The 18,144-nt window shown below is 63.7% G+C and overlaps 6 protein-coding genes across 6 annotated transcripts in view; 2 read left to right on the top strand and 4 right to left on the bottom strand.

The window, feature by feature from the left end:
* AMSG_11674 (uncharacterized protein) overlaps positions 1–1,377 on the bottom strand; it is a 2,665-nt gene extending 1,288 nt beyond the window's left edge. The window contains exon 1 of the mRNA XM_013906026.1: positions 254–1,377. Within this exon, the coding sequence (XP_013761480.1) occupies positions 254–1,349 (1,096 nt within the window). The 5' untranslated portion in view covers positions 1,350–1,377. The remainder of the gene's footprint in view (positions 1–253) is intronic.
* A 2,135-nt stretch (positions 1,378–3,512) lies between these two features.
* On the top strand, positions 3,513–5,003 carry AMSG_01920 (uncharacterized protein; the record flags this gene model as incomplete). The annotated part of the gene is made up of 4 exons (XM_013905967.1): positions 3,513–3,746; positions 3,827–4,516; positions 4,585–4,867; positions 4,894–5,003. 4 exons carry the CDS (start codon positions 3,513–3,515, stop codon positions 5,001–5,003), a joined length of 1,317 nt encoding a protein of 438 aa, XP_013761421.1.
* Positions 5,004–5,140: 137 nt separating this feature from the next.
* AMSG_01919 (uncharacterized protein) lies at positions 5,141–10,760 on the bottom strand. Its single transcript, XM_013905966.1, has one exon. It carries the CDS (start codon positions 10,347–10,349, stop codon positions 5,175–5,177), a length of 5,175 nt encoding a protein of 1,724 aa, XP_013761420.1. The 5' UTR covers positions 10,350–10,760; the 3' UTR covers positions 5,141–5,174.
* Positions 10,761–11,875: 1,115 nt separating this feature from the next.
* On the top strand, positions 11,876–12,757 carry AMSG_01918 (uncharacterized protein; the record flags this gene model as incomplete). Its single annotated transcript, XM_013905965.1, has 1 exon — positions 11,876–12,757. One exon carries the CDS (start codon positions 11,876–11,878, stop codon positions 12,755–12,757), a length of 882 nt encoding a protein of 293 aa, XP_013761419.1.
* An 18-nt stretch (positions 12,758–12,775) lies between these two features.
* Positions 12,776–14,163, bottom strand: AMSG_01917 (uncharacterized protein; the record flags this gene model as incomplete). Its single annotated transcript, XM_013905964.1, has 2 exons — positions 12,776–13,929; positions 14,068–14,163. The coding sequence occupies 2 exons, from the start codon at positions 14,161–14,163 to the stop codon at positions 12,874–12,876; spliced, it is 1,152 nt and encodes a 383-aa protein (XP_013761418.1). The 3' UTR covers positions 12,776–12,873.
* A 479-nt stretch (positions 14,164–14,642) lies between these two features.
* AMSG_01916 (ubiquitin-activating enzyme E1) lies at positions 14,643–17,958 on the bottom strand. Its single transcript, XM_013905963.1, has one exon. It carries the CDS (start codon positions 17,892–17,894, stop codon positions 14,940–14,942), a length of 2,955 nt encoding a protein of 984 aa, XP_013761417.1. The 5' UTR covers positions 17,895–17,958; the 3' UTR covers positions 14,643–14,939.
* Between the last annotated feature and the right edge of the window lie 186 nt (positions 17,959–18,144).

The following is an 18,144-nucleotide window of genomic DNA, read 5'->3' as shown; positions in this document are numbered from 1 at the left end:
CTGCCGTCGGCCTCGGCCTCGGCCTGTGCCTGTGCCGCGGCAGCTGCCTCGGCCTGAGCCTGTGCCTGCGCTGCTGCAGCTGCCTCGGCCTGAGCCTGTGCCTGCGCTGCAGCAGCTGCCTCGGTCTGAGCCTGTGCCTGCGCTGCTGCAGCTGCCTCGGCCTCGGCCTGCGCTGCTGCAGCTGCCTCGGCCTCGGCCTTGGTCCCAGCTGAAGAGTCGCCGCCGAGGTCCTCCCCAAGAATCACATCGGCACGCTTGATGAGGAGAGCAGTGACATCGTTGACATTCTGCCCTGCGACCATCTCCTCGTATGGCGAGAGGTCGGGGAGGCGCAGGATGTTGGGGCCAAGGACAATGGCGAGGTTGTTGGCCGACATCTTGTTGCTCTTGAACGACTTGGCGACGCGGTGAAAGTACCTGAGGAGAAAGGCAAGAACGGCGCGGCGCTGTGGTGCGAGATCAGCAACGCAGGCTCGGAGAACCTCAACACTCTCATCCTCAGTCGTCTTCTCGAGGGCAGCCATGAACGAAGGGTAGGCCGACGACGGGATAAGAGACTCGGGGAGCTCGCGGAGCCATGCCTTGATTAGGGCGGCAGCGGCGTACTCGTCCGTGCACTCGTCGGCAAGCTCAAACTCCTCACCGCGGTCAAAGAGCTCGTGGAGCTTGTCGACCTCCGAGGTGGCACCCGACAGCCGGAAGATGCCCTCCATTAGATGGGCCTCCTTGGCGTCGAGGTACGAGACAATCGAGCGAAGGACGTACGGGATCTCGCAGTGCTCGCGGTCGTAGATCGAGGCCAGCGACTTGCCAAAGACAAACGACGGGACCGGGTCGCCGAGAATCCACTCGCCGTTCTTGCAGCCTTGCACGTCCGGGATGGTGGCGATGATCTCGCGCTGGTCCTCAAACAGCTGCGCAGCCTCGTGCATGAGCTTGGCCATCTGCTTGCAGTACACCGCGTACCCAGTCTTGAGGCGGGCGTTCTTGAACTTCTTGACCTCGACCTGCTTGTCGTCCTCGTCCTTGCTGGCCCGCGACTGCGCAGCCTCAGCAGTCCGCACCTCGTCCTGCGCCTCAGGCACAGCCACGCCCTTCTTCTGCGCCTTGGTCAGCTTCTTGCGCGCCTTCTCCGTCGTCGAGATCGCGCTCTGGTGCTCCTTGCACACGTCATCGTACACCTTCTCCTGCTCCAGGATGTCAAGCAGCATCTGAGTCAGACCCTCCCTCCGCTTCTTCATATTCTCCAGCTTGTCCACCACCGCATCTTCCAGCTCGATCACCCGCCGCATGATATCCTCCAGCTCGGGCGTCTGCGTCTCTGCCCAAGTCCACACATACTTGTTCATCGCACCCCACTGCTTGATCAGCTTCTCCTCAGCCTTTGCCGTGTTCTGTCCCCATGCATGACCCGCACACGCACACCCCCAAGCACACACACACACACAAACACACACACACACACACACATACATACATACACACACACACATACACACGCAAATACACACACAGACATACATACACACCTATTCATAAGTCCCTTCCCCTTCCTCTTTCCCCCCTCCCTCCCCCCCCTTCCAGCCAAAACTCCAGCGCCAAGAAAAACGCCGCACTCCCACCTGGCGCACCCTCCCCTCCCCCCCCCCCCTTCCCCCCCTCCCGGCACCCCTTTCCCCCCACAACATACCCGCTCCTCCTGGATAGCAATTTGAAGGGCATGGTGTGAGCCCCCGAGCTGACGGATGGTCTTGCGCTTGATGGACCGAATCATGGCAAAGAGGTCGACGAGCCGAGTGGTGGCCTGGTGGCTCTCAACTTGGCTCGAGGACGAGGGCTCACCAGTTCGTCTGCTTGCATCGGTGGTGGCGCTACGTGCCGTGCCGCCGGGGAAAAAAAAATGGCATTTCTTGTGGCAATAGCCTGACCACCTGCAACACGCACACGGCATACGATGTAAGCACAAGCCAACGGCCTGCAGTCTTGCCCATTGCCCCAAGTAGATCATCCTCTGATGCCTACTTTCTCGTAGACTCGGGAAAATGTGAGGCGTCGTCTGGCACTCCCGGCTCCTATCCCGGTCCCGGAAGATGAAACCACCGCTCATAACAACGTCCTTGTAATCGGCAATGTACTCAGGAGATACCGCGGAGGCACAATAATGACAGCACGCAATCACGTGAGGTACCTTTGCAATCCACCATAGTTCAACCTGCATCAGCAATGTGCACTTGAGAAGGCTGCTCACAGTCCTCGCGCGAGGTGGTCAGCGATTCTGACCCGCGCTACATCTTGAAGCAGATTGTAGACGGGTCATCTCTGGAATGACAGAACAAAGCTGGCCTGTATGTTGTCCACCATTGTGTAGATTGTAGAGATTGTGTGGGTGTGGCTACAGGGGAGCATGCCTGCGCGATGTGTAAGTGTGTGCATGTGTGTGTATCGCGTGCAGGAGTACAAGCAAAGCGAAAGATCGACAGATCCTGTCTCATGCCGAGATCGGTCCATAGAGTCAAACACCGCATGCGTGTGTTGCAGCCCCCGTACGACCATGTCAGTTGTTACAACGTGTTGTTAACACAAACAACTACCGCCCAATATACTCTGATCAGTCTCTCTCACCTCACCTTCATTCTCATCCCCACACACTACAGACCCGTGGCTGCTCATATCCAAAACCACCTTGAGCTGGACCTCGCCCACAATCCAAGCCATCCCCCCTCCCCCCCTTGCATCTGCCTCTCTCCATACCCTGCTCATCGATATGGGGATCGTATCTCCACCCACCCATCCCTATCCTTCCCTCCCATCTCAAAACCCGTCCAGATGAGGAGGAGGAGGTAAAGGTAGAGGGGGGGGGGGGGGGGGGGGGGACTCGCAGCGGCCACTCAACCGCACCGCACCGCACTCCACGTACCCCACTGCAGGAGCGTGTGTGTGTGTCTGGGACCTGTACTTGCCCACCATGTCGCACCGAGTACGTGAGCAGGGCGAGGAAGACGAGGGAGAGCACGCGGAGGGCAAGGGGGTTGCGGAGGGGGAGGGGCAGGGGGCAGGGGCAGGGGCAGGGCAGAGTGGGCTAGGGGGGAGAGCGGGAGGGCGGGGGGGGGGGGGGGGCGACCGGGGTGGACGGGGGGCAGACAAAGACCATGATAACAAAGATGGGGAAGGTGGTGGGGAGTGGTGAAGAGGAAATGATCAGATACATGAGCAGACGATGTGCAGCAGAACCAGGTCATGAGCCAGCACCAGGACTGGCACCAGGACTGGCACCAGGACTGGCACCACGACCACACAACAGTAGTAGCAGCACTCGATCTGTACCTTTACATCAACATCATCCCACTACACCGGACGGAGCACCCCCCCCCCCCCCCCCCCCTTGTTCCGCCCCTCTCTTCCTTGTAACTAACCTATCTTCTTCGCAGACGGTCGAGGTGTATCTGATGGACGGATCGTACAGAGTGCTGCCTCTGACTCCGACGACTACCTTTGAACAGCTGACCGGGGCCATGGCGGACAAGCTGGGCCTCACTCGGGCTGGTGCCCGCCTCTTTGACATCTTCCCCTCCATCGGTGGCTACGACCGCAAGCCCCGCTCGCACATCACCCAGCAGGGTGAGCATCTAGAGTCGGCCAAGAAGCACGAGGCCTCGCTTGTCTTGCACACCGTCCAGCGCTTCGACAAGTACGAGTCGCACATGCTCGCCGCCAAGCACAAACACGCCATCAAGCACTCGCGCCTTGTCTTCCGCCGTTGGTCCTTCTCACGCTGGGCCGAGAAAGAGCTTGACGACCCTGTTGCTCTCCGCCTCTTCTTTACGAGGCCCGCCACGCCTATCTCCACTACATGCCGATCCGCTCTGACGAAGAGGCCATCCGCCTTTCGGCCCTCGCTCTCCAAGCCGCCTTTGGCTCGTTCGACCCGCATGTCCACCGCATCGGCTTCCTCAACCGCACCCATATCCTCACCGACTACGTCCCGGCCTTTCTTGTTGTTGACGCCGTCGAGACCTCGGCCTCGGCCGCGGCCACGGTCCTCAACATCCCGCATGCCGGCGCTGCTCGTAGCCCTAAGAGCAAGCCAGGCGCCGCAGACACCCCGCTCACCCGCCGCTCCGCTGACGAGTGGGAGCGCCTCATCCTCGCCCAGCTCCAGCTCGAGCCGCCGCGCTCCACAGGCCTCGCCACCCTCGCCTTCCTCACCACCATCCGCCGCTCCGAGTACTACGGCGCCATGTACTTTATGCCCTCAAAGGTCGAGACCTCGCTCCACGGCCTCCTTCCGCACCGCATTATGATCTGCATCTCGCCGTCCCGCATATACTTTGTCGACCACACCTCGCGCACCCGCATCGCAAAGTACCACTTTAAGGAGCTCCGCCACTGGGGCGGAGAGCACTCGCACACAAAGTGGCTTGTCACTATCCTCAAGGCGGAGGAGGCCCGCCTCCTCCGCTCCGGCTCTCATGCCATCCTCGGCAATGCCCGCCTCATCCCGCGCCAGCCATCGTCCGTCGCCGCTGCCCCAACGGCCTCGCCGCCGCCGCCGCCGCCACCGCTCCTGCCTACGACACCGCCGAGCCTGACGAGCCAGAGCCGGCCGTCTCCGACGAGACCTATGTCTTCCACACTCCGCAGGGTCTCTTTATCTCCACCGCCCTCTTCAAGGCCATCCACGAGCACATCCGCGACCAGCACATGCGAACCGCCTCGCGTCGCTCTGGCCCGCCTGTCCGCAGGCACCAAGCCCCGCCGACGCTCGCCAACCCACTCTACTCCCCCTCGGCCGACGTCCAGGCCTTTGCGACCACGGCCTCCCCCGATTCCACAGCCGCCCGGAACCCGGTCGACACAGCCGGCCGTCGTGTCACTTCCATCCAGATTTCCCAGGTCGACATCACCATGCCGGCCTCGGATTCGGCCCGCGGCCACTCCTCCTCGCTCGACTCGTCGTTTTCGGCCTACACCTACTCGTCCTCCTCGGGCATCGACTACTTTGACGATCTCGACAATGACGTCGCAACCCCGCAACACCACCACCACCACCACCACCACCACCATCGCGACGGCCATCACCACACTCCGAGCGCCCCGCCACCCACCTCGGACGCCCTCGCTCCTGCCTCCACTCCCGCCATTCCAAACCCGTGAATCTGTATTGCACTTGCCCGTCACACCCGGATCCGGTAGAAGAAGCGCTTGTCCTCCATGTCGTGGTCCTCGTACACGTGCGCCACCAGCCCGTACGCAACCATGTTTCGGCCCTGCGTCAGCGCGTCCTTGCGATTCGGTGAGCGCCCACTCTCCACCATCCAAGCCACAAACTCGCGCCCGACAAAGACGTCGACGTACTCTTTGAGCTTGTACCTCCGCGAGCCCACAAGCTCGCGTCGGATGTCGGCCACGAGCTTCATGTACTCGCCGATGGTCCACCGCCGCACAGGCTCATTACGCCGCGCGCCTGTGCTCCCCGCATCGCTCCGCAGCTTGATCAGCTCTTTCACCGAGCCGACGTCGAGCTCCGAGAGCGATGACAGTGAGTACTGCGCCTTGACGAGCGAGTGTCCCCCGGGCGTCGGCGTCGCCTCAACCTCGTCGCTCGACAGGATGACGTCTGCCGCCACCATTGTCACTGCTAGCATCGCCGACCGCGTCGCTGGCGACTGTCGGTGCCGCCCCAGCCGCGCGTTCTCGCGCGAGACCGCTTGCATGTCCGACAGCATGGCTCGCGCCCGCGTCGCCGCCGTCAGCCGGTCTCCATACCCGCGAGCTGCGGCATGGAGCGCGTTTTGCGTTGGCGGCACGCCAGCTGGCAGGCAGCCTGGCTGATTTTCCAGCGCGTCGCGGAACGCATGCATGGCTGTCAGTAGGAACGCATCGCCCAGCGTGTTGCGGTTCGAGGTCTCTGCCAGAATCGTCGCCACCGCCGAGGCAAACAGCTCGTCGTCGTGCTGGAGCAGCGCGAGCTGCGCAAGCGTCACAAGTGCAAGATCTACAGCCTTCTCCGACAGTCGCTTGTTGAAGATCTGGAGGCACTGCTCGCGCGCGAGCTCCCATCCTCCCCGCCGGAGGTGAGTCACCACCAGCGCATGCTCGATCTCCGCCGCCCACCTAACGTTGGAGAGCCAGTTGGCCAGGTCGCGCGCCTGCGCAAGGTGCGACTCGGCCACCTTGAGCTTTCCGTTATCGCGCTCGGCGAGCCCGAGACCCCACAGCGCCGCCGCCTCACCTGACCGGTTTGCGCCGCGCCGCGCATGCCGCAGCGCCACCTTGTGCCACTGCAGTGCCCGTCGGAACTGGGACGCACGCCGCAGGACCCATCCGGCACTCGCCGTGAGCCCTTGCACGCCCCTGTCAACCGACGAGACCTTGGCGTGGTGTGCGTACACCAGACCGTCCGCCACCGCGCCCTTCGCCCGCACAAGGTCGTTGGCCGAGAGGGCTACCTCGGCTTCGAGCGCATACTGCGATACTGTTGCTTCCGGCGTCGCCTGAAACTGTGCGAGGACCGCGAGCACATCGTCGGCATGCTCAGCATCTCCTCCTTTCACAAACAGGCTCTCAGACTCATCGGCCAGGAGCGCCCGGAGGTACGCCTCGACCGCCTTTCGCCGCGCCATACACGCCACCTCGAGCACGCGCTCATCCGGCTGTAGCCCAGCCCTCTCCGTGTACGAGGGCACCATCGGCCCAAACTTGTGCATCAGCGTGAGCCGCACGCGCGCTAGATACGGCGTAAGAATCGAGCGTGAGCCTGCGCGCCCGGCCTCGACGTCGTCGAGCGAAACACTCGCTTCCCCACCCCCAACCAGCCGCGCCTGGTCGGCCATGCGGTCGCCCCTATCGATGAGCATCAGCAGTTCGCGCACGTTGTCCACAAACTGGGTCGCCGGCACATCCAGCAGCTTCAAGTGCGCTTGGATGAGGAGATCAACGTCCCACGCCATGCGTGCGTAGCCCAGATATGCCAGCGGCTGCGAGAGCTCCTTGTCACTCGCGTCTGCCATTGCACGCGCAGCGTGGAACGCATACGTCGCCCGCGCATCGGCAGACATTGACGACACCACTGCTTGCTGCACAGCTGCTTGCCGAAACACAAACCTCCGCCGCAGACCCGAGCCAATCACATCAATGATCTGCTGGTTCTCAGCCGACGTAAGGAGCGCGTCAAACTCGGCCGGCTCTCTTCTGCTGGCAGCCTTGCACCACGCATCAAAGCCGAGCCGAAGAAGCTCCAGTCGCGCCTCTCGGCCAATCACAGCAGCAAGCTCGATAAACGCCATGTAGTGCTCCTGGTCCACATTGAGCGATGCGAGCGAGCTCTCGCGCGCCAACATGCTCGACGAGGCACTCCCACTCAGCGTGGACGTGCTCTCGCTTCCGCCAATAGCCAACGACCGGAGCAGCGAGATGCACGCCGGCGACGGCGCGTGGCGCAGACGAGAGTCGGCACAAAGCTCGTGCATGGTCGTGCTCTCGGTGTCATGGCGAGTGTCTTCGTCACCACCCTCAGCGCTCGCTGCATCCTTCCCCGCCGTCGGCTGTGGCGCCACCTTTCGCGCCCTGCGAGGCCGCGACCGGACAGCGTCACCACCGCCACGTCTGTCGCGCACCGTCCGCCTGCGACCGGTGTTTCGCCGGTCCTGGGGGCGCGGCGAGTCCATCAACTGCAGCGGCACTGACCGCCGCGTCCGATGCCGACGCGAGCGAGCAGGCGGCGTGGTCGAGCCGCTGCTCAACTTGGGCGGGGCATGCGGGGTGCCGTCTGGCACCGACGTCGTGTCCGAGAGTGGCACGGTGATGTCCGAAGTTGCTGGTGTTTGGCTGGCCGCTCCGTTCGAGCCGCTCGAATTGGCCTCAAGGGGACAGCCTTCACCTCCAATGTCCAACATAGAGGCAATCGCCACGCAAATGGCACAGAGCGGCTCGGTTTGCGAGTCACCGACCGCGACGTCAAAGGCAAAGTTCGGCTCGGCAGATGCGTCAAACGCTGCTGCTGCTGCTGCCATGCCGTTGGCGGCAGTGTGTGTCCGCGACAAGCGGCGGTTTCCAGCATCGCGCGGCACCGTCAACAGCCGGATGGTGTCGACACCGTCGCAGGCTTTCACCGACGGCATGGCCGAGGAGAGCGGCGAGAGGCCCGAGCGCTGCCACTCGATCCATGGCAGAGCGCTTTCGTCGAGCGCAACGCCGCCGCGATTGGCGAGTGTCTCGGTGCAGATCACTAGCGGGAGGTCTGGATGGCGCGAGACGAGCTTACGCAGCGTCGAGTGCGACGACGGGTCGATGGCGTTGTAGCCTTCGATCATAAACACAAAGCCACCGTTCCCGGTCTCGGCAACGCACGACTCGCACGAGATCGTGGCGCTCACAAGCTGAGCGAGCGCGTCAGCGGCCACGTCGCACGGCATCGAGCGGCCTGGTGGCGGCGGCAAGAGCTGCGCCGCACTCACTGGTGCTGGAGGCAGCGTCATTTCGTGCCCGTCATTTTCCCTGTCACCACCAACATACGCCGCCGTGTTCGTGCTGTCCATCGACGACGACGACGTCGTCGACTCGCTCGGACTCTCCCTACCGGTCATGGCACTCTCGATCTGAGACTGCCAGCTGATCGCATTGTGAACAGCAGCGGCGAGCTCGCTGCTGCTCGCGATAGACTCGGGGCCACGGACAATGTCAACAAGCACATCCAGCGCATCGCGCCCGAGCCCCACAACGGCGGCGTGGGCCCGAAGCCGGGCCTCGACCAGCTGGGCCCGGGTGCCAAACTCGGCCAGCCGGGCACCGCCGAAAGCCGACCACAGCAGCCGCTGCAGCGTGTGCGGAAAGACCGGCGAGGTGTCGAGTAGCGTCTCCAACTCGGCGGTGTGAACCGCGGTGTGGGCGAGAACGACACCGCCACACGAGCGGACGTGCCGCCGCAGGTGTAAAAACATCATGTGGGCCTCAAACTCACTAACAAGGTCATCGGCAATGCCCACGGTGAGGACGATAGCATTCGAGGTGAGCGCGTCGCGGAGTGCAATCTCCAAGTAGAGCGCGAGTTCGGGCGCTTCGATGCCCGACTTGAACGCCCAGACGGCAGCATCGGTGACGTGAGTGCCAGCGAGTCCGTGCTCGAGTGCAGCCGCAAAGGCAGCGTCGGCCGCATCATAGTCGCGCATGGCTGTCGAGAGGAGCGAGCCGTAGAGCCCCAGCCGCTGCGGCGAGACCAGCAAGCGCTCGAGATGATAGGTGTAAACATCGGCGGCGACATGCCCCAGCTCGAGCGGCCTCAGCAGCCGGTCAAGCTGGTACGAGACCCACGTCGACTTTGTCCGCGGCAGAAGTCCCAAGTAGCCGAGAACAAGGCCGGGCACCAGTGGGCCAAAGACGAGAAGGCTAAAATGCACCGAGGTCGACTCCAGCTCCCACACGCACGACGCGAGGTAGAGGCCCAGCGTTATGAGCGTAAACGTGAGAAAGAGTGCTGATCGGAGTCGGTCCACGACTGCCCAGTGGTACGGCTGAAGAGCATGGACGGCGGCGGTGAGGACGAGACCGAATCCGACAAGGACCAGTAGAGCAATCTGAGAGCCGACCGCCGAAGCCACAAACACGACGTCGAGAATAATGAGCGTCTTGCTGACAAAGACAACGCAGTCGAGCCGGGTGTGCTCGCGGCGGGTAGGGTCCGACGACTCGGGATCGGCAGAGTATGTGTTGAGCACCATGAGTGCCGAGAGGCCAAGGAGAACCACCAGCGCGGCGCCGCCGGTCACCCGCTCGGCAAGAGTGGCAGAAGCTACTGAGAACGGATGGACAAACGAAAGGAGGCATGGGATGTAGAGGACCGAAGCGAGGAGGCGGACAAGCGTGCGGACAAGCACCACCGCCCAGAGGGGCGGGCTGGGTCGGCCGGCCGACATGAGTCCAAAGATGACGAATATGCCAAACAGTGCCGCACCCACAAGCGTCTGATACGAGAGAAAGAGCCAAAAGCTGAGGACACTGCTATCAATGACAACTGCGTTGAGCGTGACAAGCGAGACCGCACGCTTGGCGGTGACCGGGAGGCCTGCGGGAGCGATCGACGCCGCCACCGCCACTAGCTGTACAAACTCGACCAGGATGACGAGGATGGGGAGAAAATCCGCGAGCCGCTGCAGGCTTCGAGACGCCAGCGGCTGCTTCTCGACCAGCGCCAGGAGTGTGCCGCGGAGACCGCGGGCGATGCCCGAGGTCACCGTTGGCACCTTGTTCTCCCGCCGTAGTGTGTTCTTGATCTCGTGCCGATACTTGCGTCCACGCAGATGCCAGAGCAGCTTCTCGTCGTCGCGAAGGTCGGGCGTGAACTGGTCGAGCATGCCCCCGTGAGCGTCGCAGGCTCGACAATGACCCGGAGTGGATCCGATGCTGGCTTGCGGGTCTCGCCCTCGTCCTCGTACTCATCCGAGACGACTGAAGCCGACAAAGTAGCTGACAATCCCAGCCTCTGCGACCTGTTTTGCCTGACTTGCTTCACAGCCTCTCCATCGTTGTCTGCAATGCTCTTCCTCGCCAGCCGCCTTTGGCCTTTTCCACCAGAAAGACGCGGCACGTGCGGTATATGCTCGCCCGCCCGGCGACGAGCTCGCTCGACAGGATCTGCGGCACCGGTTCCTCGCCTGCTCTTCTGCTCACGGCTTGACAAAGCTTCTTCCTCTGGCTGCACGTCCATTTCATACACCAACTGCACGAGTTCAAGTTGCGCAAGTCGGGGATGTGTGTCGGGCTGCTGAGAGCAGAGTTGCGAGGAAGTGTGGCGATCATACGCAACTCCTGAGGCTCGAGGCCGTGCTCGATGCGACCAGCTGGTGGCGTGATCACGCCACCGGGGCGAGACATTGGCGAACGATGACGCAAGTCGTTGCGCTGATGCAATTTTTTGTATTGGCACCCCCCACCCTCCCCCCCCCCCCCAACCCCTCCCGTGGCCAGTGGCCAAACGACGGATACCGGCTAGACGCAGCCATACAGTGACGATGTATCGAGCCTGATGAACGCTATGAGCGCTGTCTTTGGCATTGGGAGCAAAAAGGCACGGTGTGCTCATTGAGATTGCTCGCTTCTCTTGTGGGCAACGTTTCAAATCACAGCGGATAGCTTGCCAGAGCCTCTGGTGCGCTTGTAGTACCGCCCCCTCGACCTCCCCAAACCACCTCTACTTCCGATCGAAATCTCCCTCCCCACCCCCTCTCTCTAAAACTACCATGTATGTTCCGTTGCCCAGCAGTTGATCCCCCCAAAGTTTTTCAGGGCGCAACAGAAGCCACCGGCCTCGCCCGCCACCCTCACAGCGGCTCGCTCCGTACACACTATGGCACCTATCTGCAGCCGCTGCAAGCGCGCGCTTGCAAGGCGGCAGCTCCTTGGTGACCTCGATGGAGGGTTCGAGGCAGTGCGGAAGGTCGGGGGCTCGTTTTCTAGCTGGTTAAAAACTGGGGGATGGCGGCGACCCCCCACGCGGGCAGAAAGCCAGCCGCTTAGGGTTGTGGCTGCGGGAGCTGCGCCTCCGGGTGGCGCTCCCCCCTTTTGCCCCAGCCTGGCAAAGTGGTCCTACAGTAGACATACTACGGCCAGTTTAAAGTGGGCTGCCTTCGTTGTGCTGCGGCTTGGGCATGGCGGATGCGGGAGGAGGCGGTAACGGCGGGAGCGACCAAACGCTCGTTTTTGGGTGCCGTCGGCGAATTTTTGGCAGCGACCAACGACTCACTCGCTATGCGGCGTGCGCGCGAAACCGAGGGCAGGGCGTACCCCAGCAGCAGTTTGCCCCCAGTTCGCTCCGGCGCCGTACGGCTACGGCCAGCAGCAGCAGCAGCAGCCGCAGGCCGCGCCGCTCGACCCTGAGCAGATGAGCTCGTACGGCCCGCCGATGCCCGGCCCGATGAACGTCCAGTACGAGAACGTTGTTGTTCGCGTGCCGACCCGTCGTCGCCGCCGCAACGTGTTTGTGCCCGGCCCGGTCCTGACTCGCACTGTTCGCGGCCCGCCGCAGCAGGTCATCAAGACCGTCAAGATCCAGGGCCCGGCCAAGGTCAACCGCGTCCGCGTCCAGGGCGAGCCGCGCGAGATTGTGCGCAAGATCGCCGTGCCCGGCCCGGCCCGTGAGGTTGTCCGCACCGTCAAGGTCCAGCTCCCCGCGCGCGAGGTCATCAAGCGCGTCAAGGTCAAGGGCAAGGACCGCGAGGTCATCAAGCGCATTGCTGTCCAGGGCCCGCCGCGCGAGGTTGTCCGCAAGATCCCGGTGCCCGGCCCGCCGACCTACGAGGACGTCGCCGTCCCGGTCCCGGTCCCCGGCCCGCCGCGGACTGTTGTCCAGAACGTGCCCGTCCCGGTCCCTGTCCACCAGCAGGTCATCCGCGCCGTGCCCGAGCCCGTCGAGGTTGAGGTGCCCGTCGGCCGCCAGGGTCCTGCCCAGGAGGTCTACGTCGGCGTCAAGGACACCGCTCTCCAGGACGAGCACGACCGCCTCACCCTCGAGGTTGAGTACCTCCGCAAGGCCAAGGCCGAGGCTCTCGAGGCTGCCAAGAAGGCCGGCTACCCGATCCCCAACTTTTCGGCGCAGCAGGGCTACCCGCAGCAGGGCTTCCCGCAGCAGGGCTTCCCGCAGCAGGGCTACGGCTCGTACGGCCCGGCCACCTACGGTGCGCCCGCCTACGGCTCCGGCTACGGCGCCGCGCCTTACGGCGCTGCCCCGTACGGCGCTGCCCCGTACGGCACCAACGGCTTTTAATTGTAGCCTGCATCGGCTGCGATTCTTTCCCGTAAAGAGTTTTGCGACGTGAGCGCTTTTTTTTAGCGCTTCACGCTTTGAGCATAATAGCACAGCACCACGATCGCTGCAACTACTCAGCTTGGCGGCGTTGCTGGCGGTATCTCCCCGCGAAAGTCGACGAGCGGCGCGGTGGGGCCGGTCGGCGGACACGGCCAAACGTCGTCGCGCGGGCAGGCGCGAGGATCAAAAGCCTCGACCTTGAACAGGATCGGCTCACCGAGAAATTCATAGCAGCCCGGATACGGAACCGAGAGCTCGCTGCGGAGGGTGGAGACTCGGCCGAGGTGGTGGAGGATGTTGTAGCGAAAGGCGCCGTTGACCCGCTGGCCGAGGTACGCCACGGCTTCGGGCGTCTCCTTCCCGGTCCACTCGGAGCAGAGGTGGTCCGGCGGCCGCCGCGCCTGGTGCTTTTCCAGGTAGTCGGCAAAGACGAGGGCGTCAGGCGACGGCATGACGATGCCGGCGAGGCCAAACGAGGCCCGGACCGAGACAAAGCCAGGCGAGTATGCCTCCATCTTGCGGACCATGTACGCGATGGCGGCAAAGCCGTTGGGGCAGAGCTCAAAATCGTCCTCCAGAAACATAAAGTACCGCCCGCGCGGCGCCGCCTCGCGCAGCAGTGCCACCACGTCGCGAGTCTGCTGGCGGACTTTGTATCCGGGCTTGTTGGGCGATCCCACGTCGGTAGCGCCAGGCGTTGGGTTTGGCACCGACCCGTCGTTGTCGACAAACACAAAGGCGTGGCTCAGGCGAGCCGACGCCACCCGCTCCTTGGCGGCGTCGAGCATGACGTGCTCCGCCTTTGGCGCATGATTCATCACCACCACTACCACTTGTCGGTACTCGAGCGAGGCCGGATGCGAGCTCATCTGTGTCACCAGCGCGTCCACGGTCTTGCTTAGATAGTCGAGCGGCTTGCCGGTGGCCGAGTCGATGCGCGGGACGGTGGGAATGCCCACAACGAGCCACGGCTCGGGCCCGCCGCCTTTGCCGACGTCACCGTCACTACTCTTGCTGCCATCGCTGGCGGATTCGCCGGCGAGGGCCTTGCGGATAGCTGTGAGATCGGCTCCGAGCTTGCGGAGGGTCGCATCGCGAGCAGCAACCTTGGCGTCTATGTCCTTAAACCACTGCTCGGAGCCATCAGCGGCGTGCGAGTCTATGGCTTGCGGCGAGGACAATGTCGAAGCACTTGGAGTGGAAGCTGTGGAGGAAGCCGTTCCCGCTGTGGCGCTGGAGGGCGACGTGGTGGTGGCGGTGGCAGGGACCAGTCCGCGGACGCCAGGTGGCGCCGGGAGAACGGTCATGGACTCGTGGGCGAGCCAAAGCATGAGGACGAGGTTGACTCCCACAAGGACCAGCATGCATGGTTTAAGGAGGCCGAGCATGAGGTGGTTGTGGTGGGTGGTGGGTGGGGTGGGGAGGTGCTGGTGCTGTCAGCTGCAGCAGCACCGGAGTGAGCTGGACCAGGCTGTGTGGTGTGTCGGCCCTTGGTTCGTAGTGACGCCCGACGCTTTAGCCCTTTACGGCACGGAATGGTCAGTTGTGTCCATCGCGCAAGCCGCACTCTGCGACGCTCCACAGACGTCGCAACGTCCATGAATTGCTGTAAAAGAGTAGTACAATGTGTTCATGGCTGCCACAGCCATGAAGACAGAAAACAGTCGGCGATGCAGAGATGGACGCCGCACGCGGCGCAAAAGGTCCGCCGCGGCCGCGATCGCTTGCCATGAAGCTTTCGGCAGGCGAGGCAGTCGCGTCGCGCGGCGGCTTGTTGGGGAATGTGGTGATGACAAGCAGCCGCTGCAGAGGGACGCTTCCGCTTGCACGACGGCGCGGAGCTGACGGTGTCGGCGCCGGCGGCGAGGGCGCGAGCTGACGGCGTCGGCGCTGGCGGCGAGGGCGTCGATGATGTCGTAGCGAAAAGCCACGCGAGTCATGGCCGGGCGTGGCATCCTTCAGGCGGGTGTCTACGTGTCGGCCGCCATCACGTGCGGGCGCGCCTCCCAACTCAAGCCGCAGACCAAGCAGGCGTCGCGCAGCGTCGGCCGGTGACCTTAAAGTCAAGCATCATCGAGTTGTTCACTTTGAGACGGGCGACAACGTGTCCGAACGACCGTACCGTCAAGGGTTAGTCACATCACAACACATACTTGATGACCGGTCCCTCGAGCTCGTTGCCGGCGTCGTCAACAAAGGAAACGATGAGATCGAGCTCGGCAGCGCCGGGAAGCTTGGCAAGAGCCTTGAGCTTCTTCTTAAGCCGCTTCTTGTGTGTGGGCATGGCGGCCATGTAGAGAGCCTTGGCGCCCACAAAGATGCCGGTCACTGTCGCGCCGTAGTTGTCCTTAAAGTGGGCGATAAAGTCGTTGACGGTGGGGGCGTCGGCGGCGGAGACGATCCAGCGGTCCCAGAGGGTGAACGTGACGTCGCCGGTAAAGGTGATCTTGGGCGCGGCACCGGGCTCGGAGAGGGCCACCATGGGGATGGCGAGGTTGAGGAAGGTGTTGCGGTAGGCCTCGAGCTCGGCGCCCATGAGGACTTTGAGCAGCTCGAGGGTGGCGAGGCCCGAGACGGCGGCGGTAGTTGTCGAGATGGCCGGGATGATCTTGCCTGCGATGCGGCGGGCCTCGAGAACGTCGATCTCGTCGATGGCGTAGGCGCGGGCGCGGAGGTTGGCCATGGACTGGATAAAGTCGATGTGCGAGTTGGACTCGTCGTCCTTCTCAAACTCCTCGACCGAGAGCTGCAGCGTGACGCCGTCGGCGAGCTTGGCGCGGACCCGCTCGACGACCTGCGCGAGCTGGCCCTCATCGACCGGCGCCTCGTCGTCGTTGACGGGCTTGGCCGCCTTCTCGTCGGTCTCGATCTTGACGTTGTCCTTGGGCACAAAGGCCGGGACGTCGACGGCGTCGGCGACAACGGCGACTGCGGCGAGATCAGTGTGGCCTGCACCCGGGATGCCCCACACGTTAGCCCAGAGCCTGGCGGCATGGGCCACAAACTTGACGTGCATCTCCTCGCTCGGGTCCCACACCACCGGCGTCGGCAGCCGCTTCGGCAGCGACCAGAACGGCGTCCCATCCTTGAGCTTGAGCTCCGGCGGGAACGAGTGGATGAGCTGCGCAATCGAGTCGTGGAAAAACTGCTGGAAGAGGAGCCGGCCCTTGGCCACACACTCGGCCCAGGTGGTGGGCGCCTCATCGATCATGGCGAGGACGTGGGCAATGGCCTCAGGCTCGGCAAGCTGCTCCTCCAGCGGGCCGTCGGCGTAGGCAAAGAACTTATTGACCTCGCCGGGCCAGTTGTAGAAGAGCTGCGCAAACTTGTCACGCGCAAACTGGATGGTGTGGTCGATCTTGTACGGGAACGACTTGATGGTGCAGAACGGGACGTCCTTCTCGGGCGGGTCGCGTGCCGAAGCGTACGACTCGGTCAGGAATGGGACGACGACCTGGACGTGGCCCTTGGTTCCGAGTGTGCCAGACTCAAGGAGCGGGCGGGCGTTGTTCACCGCCCGCGAGTCCATGTACAGCCGTGCCTCGACGTTGTCCAACGCATTGACGCACGCCGAGAGCGATGAGATAAACTCGTCGGTGTACGTGCCCTCGCTCTCCTTGCCGACCCGATCCAGCCGCGCCTCGACCCGCATCGCCGGGTTGATGGCCTGCGCAGCCTCGGCCGCCACCTCGGACTTGGGCCGGGTCACGTCCTTGGCCCGGAACAGGAACTGCCGCGAGAGGTTCGACGTCTCGATGACGTCGTTGTCGGTGACAATGACCGCGCCCTCGCCGCTTCGCCCCACGCCGAGCAGCGCAAAGTTCTTGAGCATCTCGCACCCAATGGCACCGGCGCCAACCATAAACAGCCGGCTCTCACCGAGCTTCTCTACCAGCTCGTTGCCGACGCAGATGCGAAGGCCGTCATACCGGTCGTCTGCCGGCGCAAACCGAGCCGGCTCGGCGTCGAGCGGCGGGACAACCTCGGTGGCGTCCATAAAGAGGAACTGGTTGAGCGGGGTGAACTTGTGCGAGAGCGCCTTGAGGCCTTCCTGTGCCACAAAGCCACCCATAAACTCGGAGAGCGGCGAGAGGGCGCCGCGCGCTGTGTACGCCAACGCCCGCAGGTAGTCGACGTCGAGCTCGGCGTCGTCACCGGCAAGCTCGCGGGCAGTTGCGACGAGCTCGTCGGCGTCGCCGGCGTGCCAGACCTGAGGCATGGCGCCGTCGTGTGCGGCGGCAAAGGCATGCAGCGCGCGGAGGCCGACCACAAACGAGCCTAGCCGGTCCAGCTTGCCGTAGTCAGCCGGCGAGACGGCAGGGTGCTCGGCGGCGAGCGCGTCGCCAAGCGGGAGCGACGAGACTGTCACCGGAATCTTGACCTCGTTGGCGATGCCGCCCGACTCGTACGTTCCGAGCTCGCGGGTGTCGCCGATGGTAAAGGTCTTGGCGTCGCGGACGGTGACCACGTGCCGGGTTCCGTTGAGCGCCTCCATGCCGCGGACCTCGGAGAACACGACGGTCTGCCCGTCCTGCAAGCCGTGGCGGTTCTCGAGCGCGGTGACAACGCCAGCCTCGGCCGAGGAGATGTCAGAAATCATGACCGACGCACACGGCTCGCCGTCACGGTCGGTAACTTCAAACGCCTCGCCGGCGTCCACAAAGACCCACGACGCGATGCCGCGGAGCTCGGTGGCAATGAACACCACTCCGGCGTCGTGGCACGCGGCAGAGACCCTGGTCTGCACCGCCAGCGGCGCGTCAACCAGGATGACGCAGTTGTACTGCGCAAGGCCCGACAAATCGCCCGCTGCCAGATCGAGGCTTGTGTCGGCTGTCACCGCCACCGACGGGTTGAGCTCCGCAAGCCGCGGCGCTGTCACCTCGGCGCGATTGGCGCCGATGTCACCTTCAGTAGCAAAGAACTGGGTGGCGAGGTCGACGTGGGTAACATCCGCCGTATCGTGGAGAGTAAACGACTTGACGCCTGTCAGCACGATATTCTTGGCGATCTCCGCTCCGAGGCCCGACACGCCCGAGAGCAGGATTGACGACGTGGCCATCCGGGTCATGGCCTCCTTGCCCAGCACGTACATGGTGCGGTTCTGACGCTCCTACAACCCCACTTGGCCCATATGTAGTAGGTAAGTCCCCCCTTCCCCCCCCCTCCTCTCCCCCCTTCGAACCATGTTCTCTCTCCTGAGTCCTTCTTGACCCTTTTCTGCCCCCCCCCCCCCTCCCGACCCTCCCGACACGACAGGTCGCAATGGAAGGAAAGAAACGGCCGGCCAGAGGCCACCACCACCACCACCACCACCACCACCACGATAACCACCCCCCCCCCCC

Source organism: Thecamonas trahens (assembly GCF_000142905.1).
Source record: "Thecamonas trahens ATCC 50062 unplaced genomic scaffold supercont1.7, whole genome shotgun sequence".
NCBI lineage: Eukaryota > Apusomonadida > Apusomonadidae > Thecamonas > Thecamonas trahens.
This window is presented reverse-complemented; position numbering and strand designations above follow the sequence as displayed.

Coding starts and splice junctions, on each gene's coding strand:
- AMSG_01919 (XM_013905966.1), bottom strand. CDS start 10,349: ATGCTCGACCAGTTCACGCCCGACCTTCGCGACGACGAGAAGCTGCTC.
- AMSG_01916 (XM_013905963.1), bottom strand. CDS start 17,894: ATGTACGTGCTGGGCAAGGAGGCCATGACCCGGATGGCCACGTCGTCA.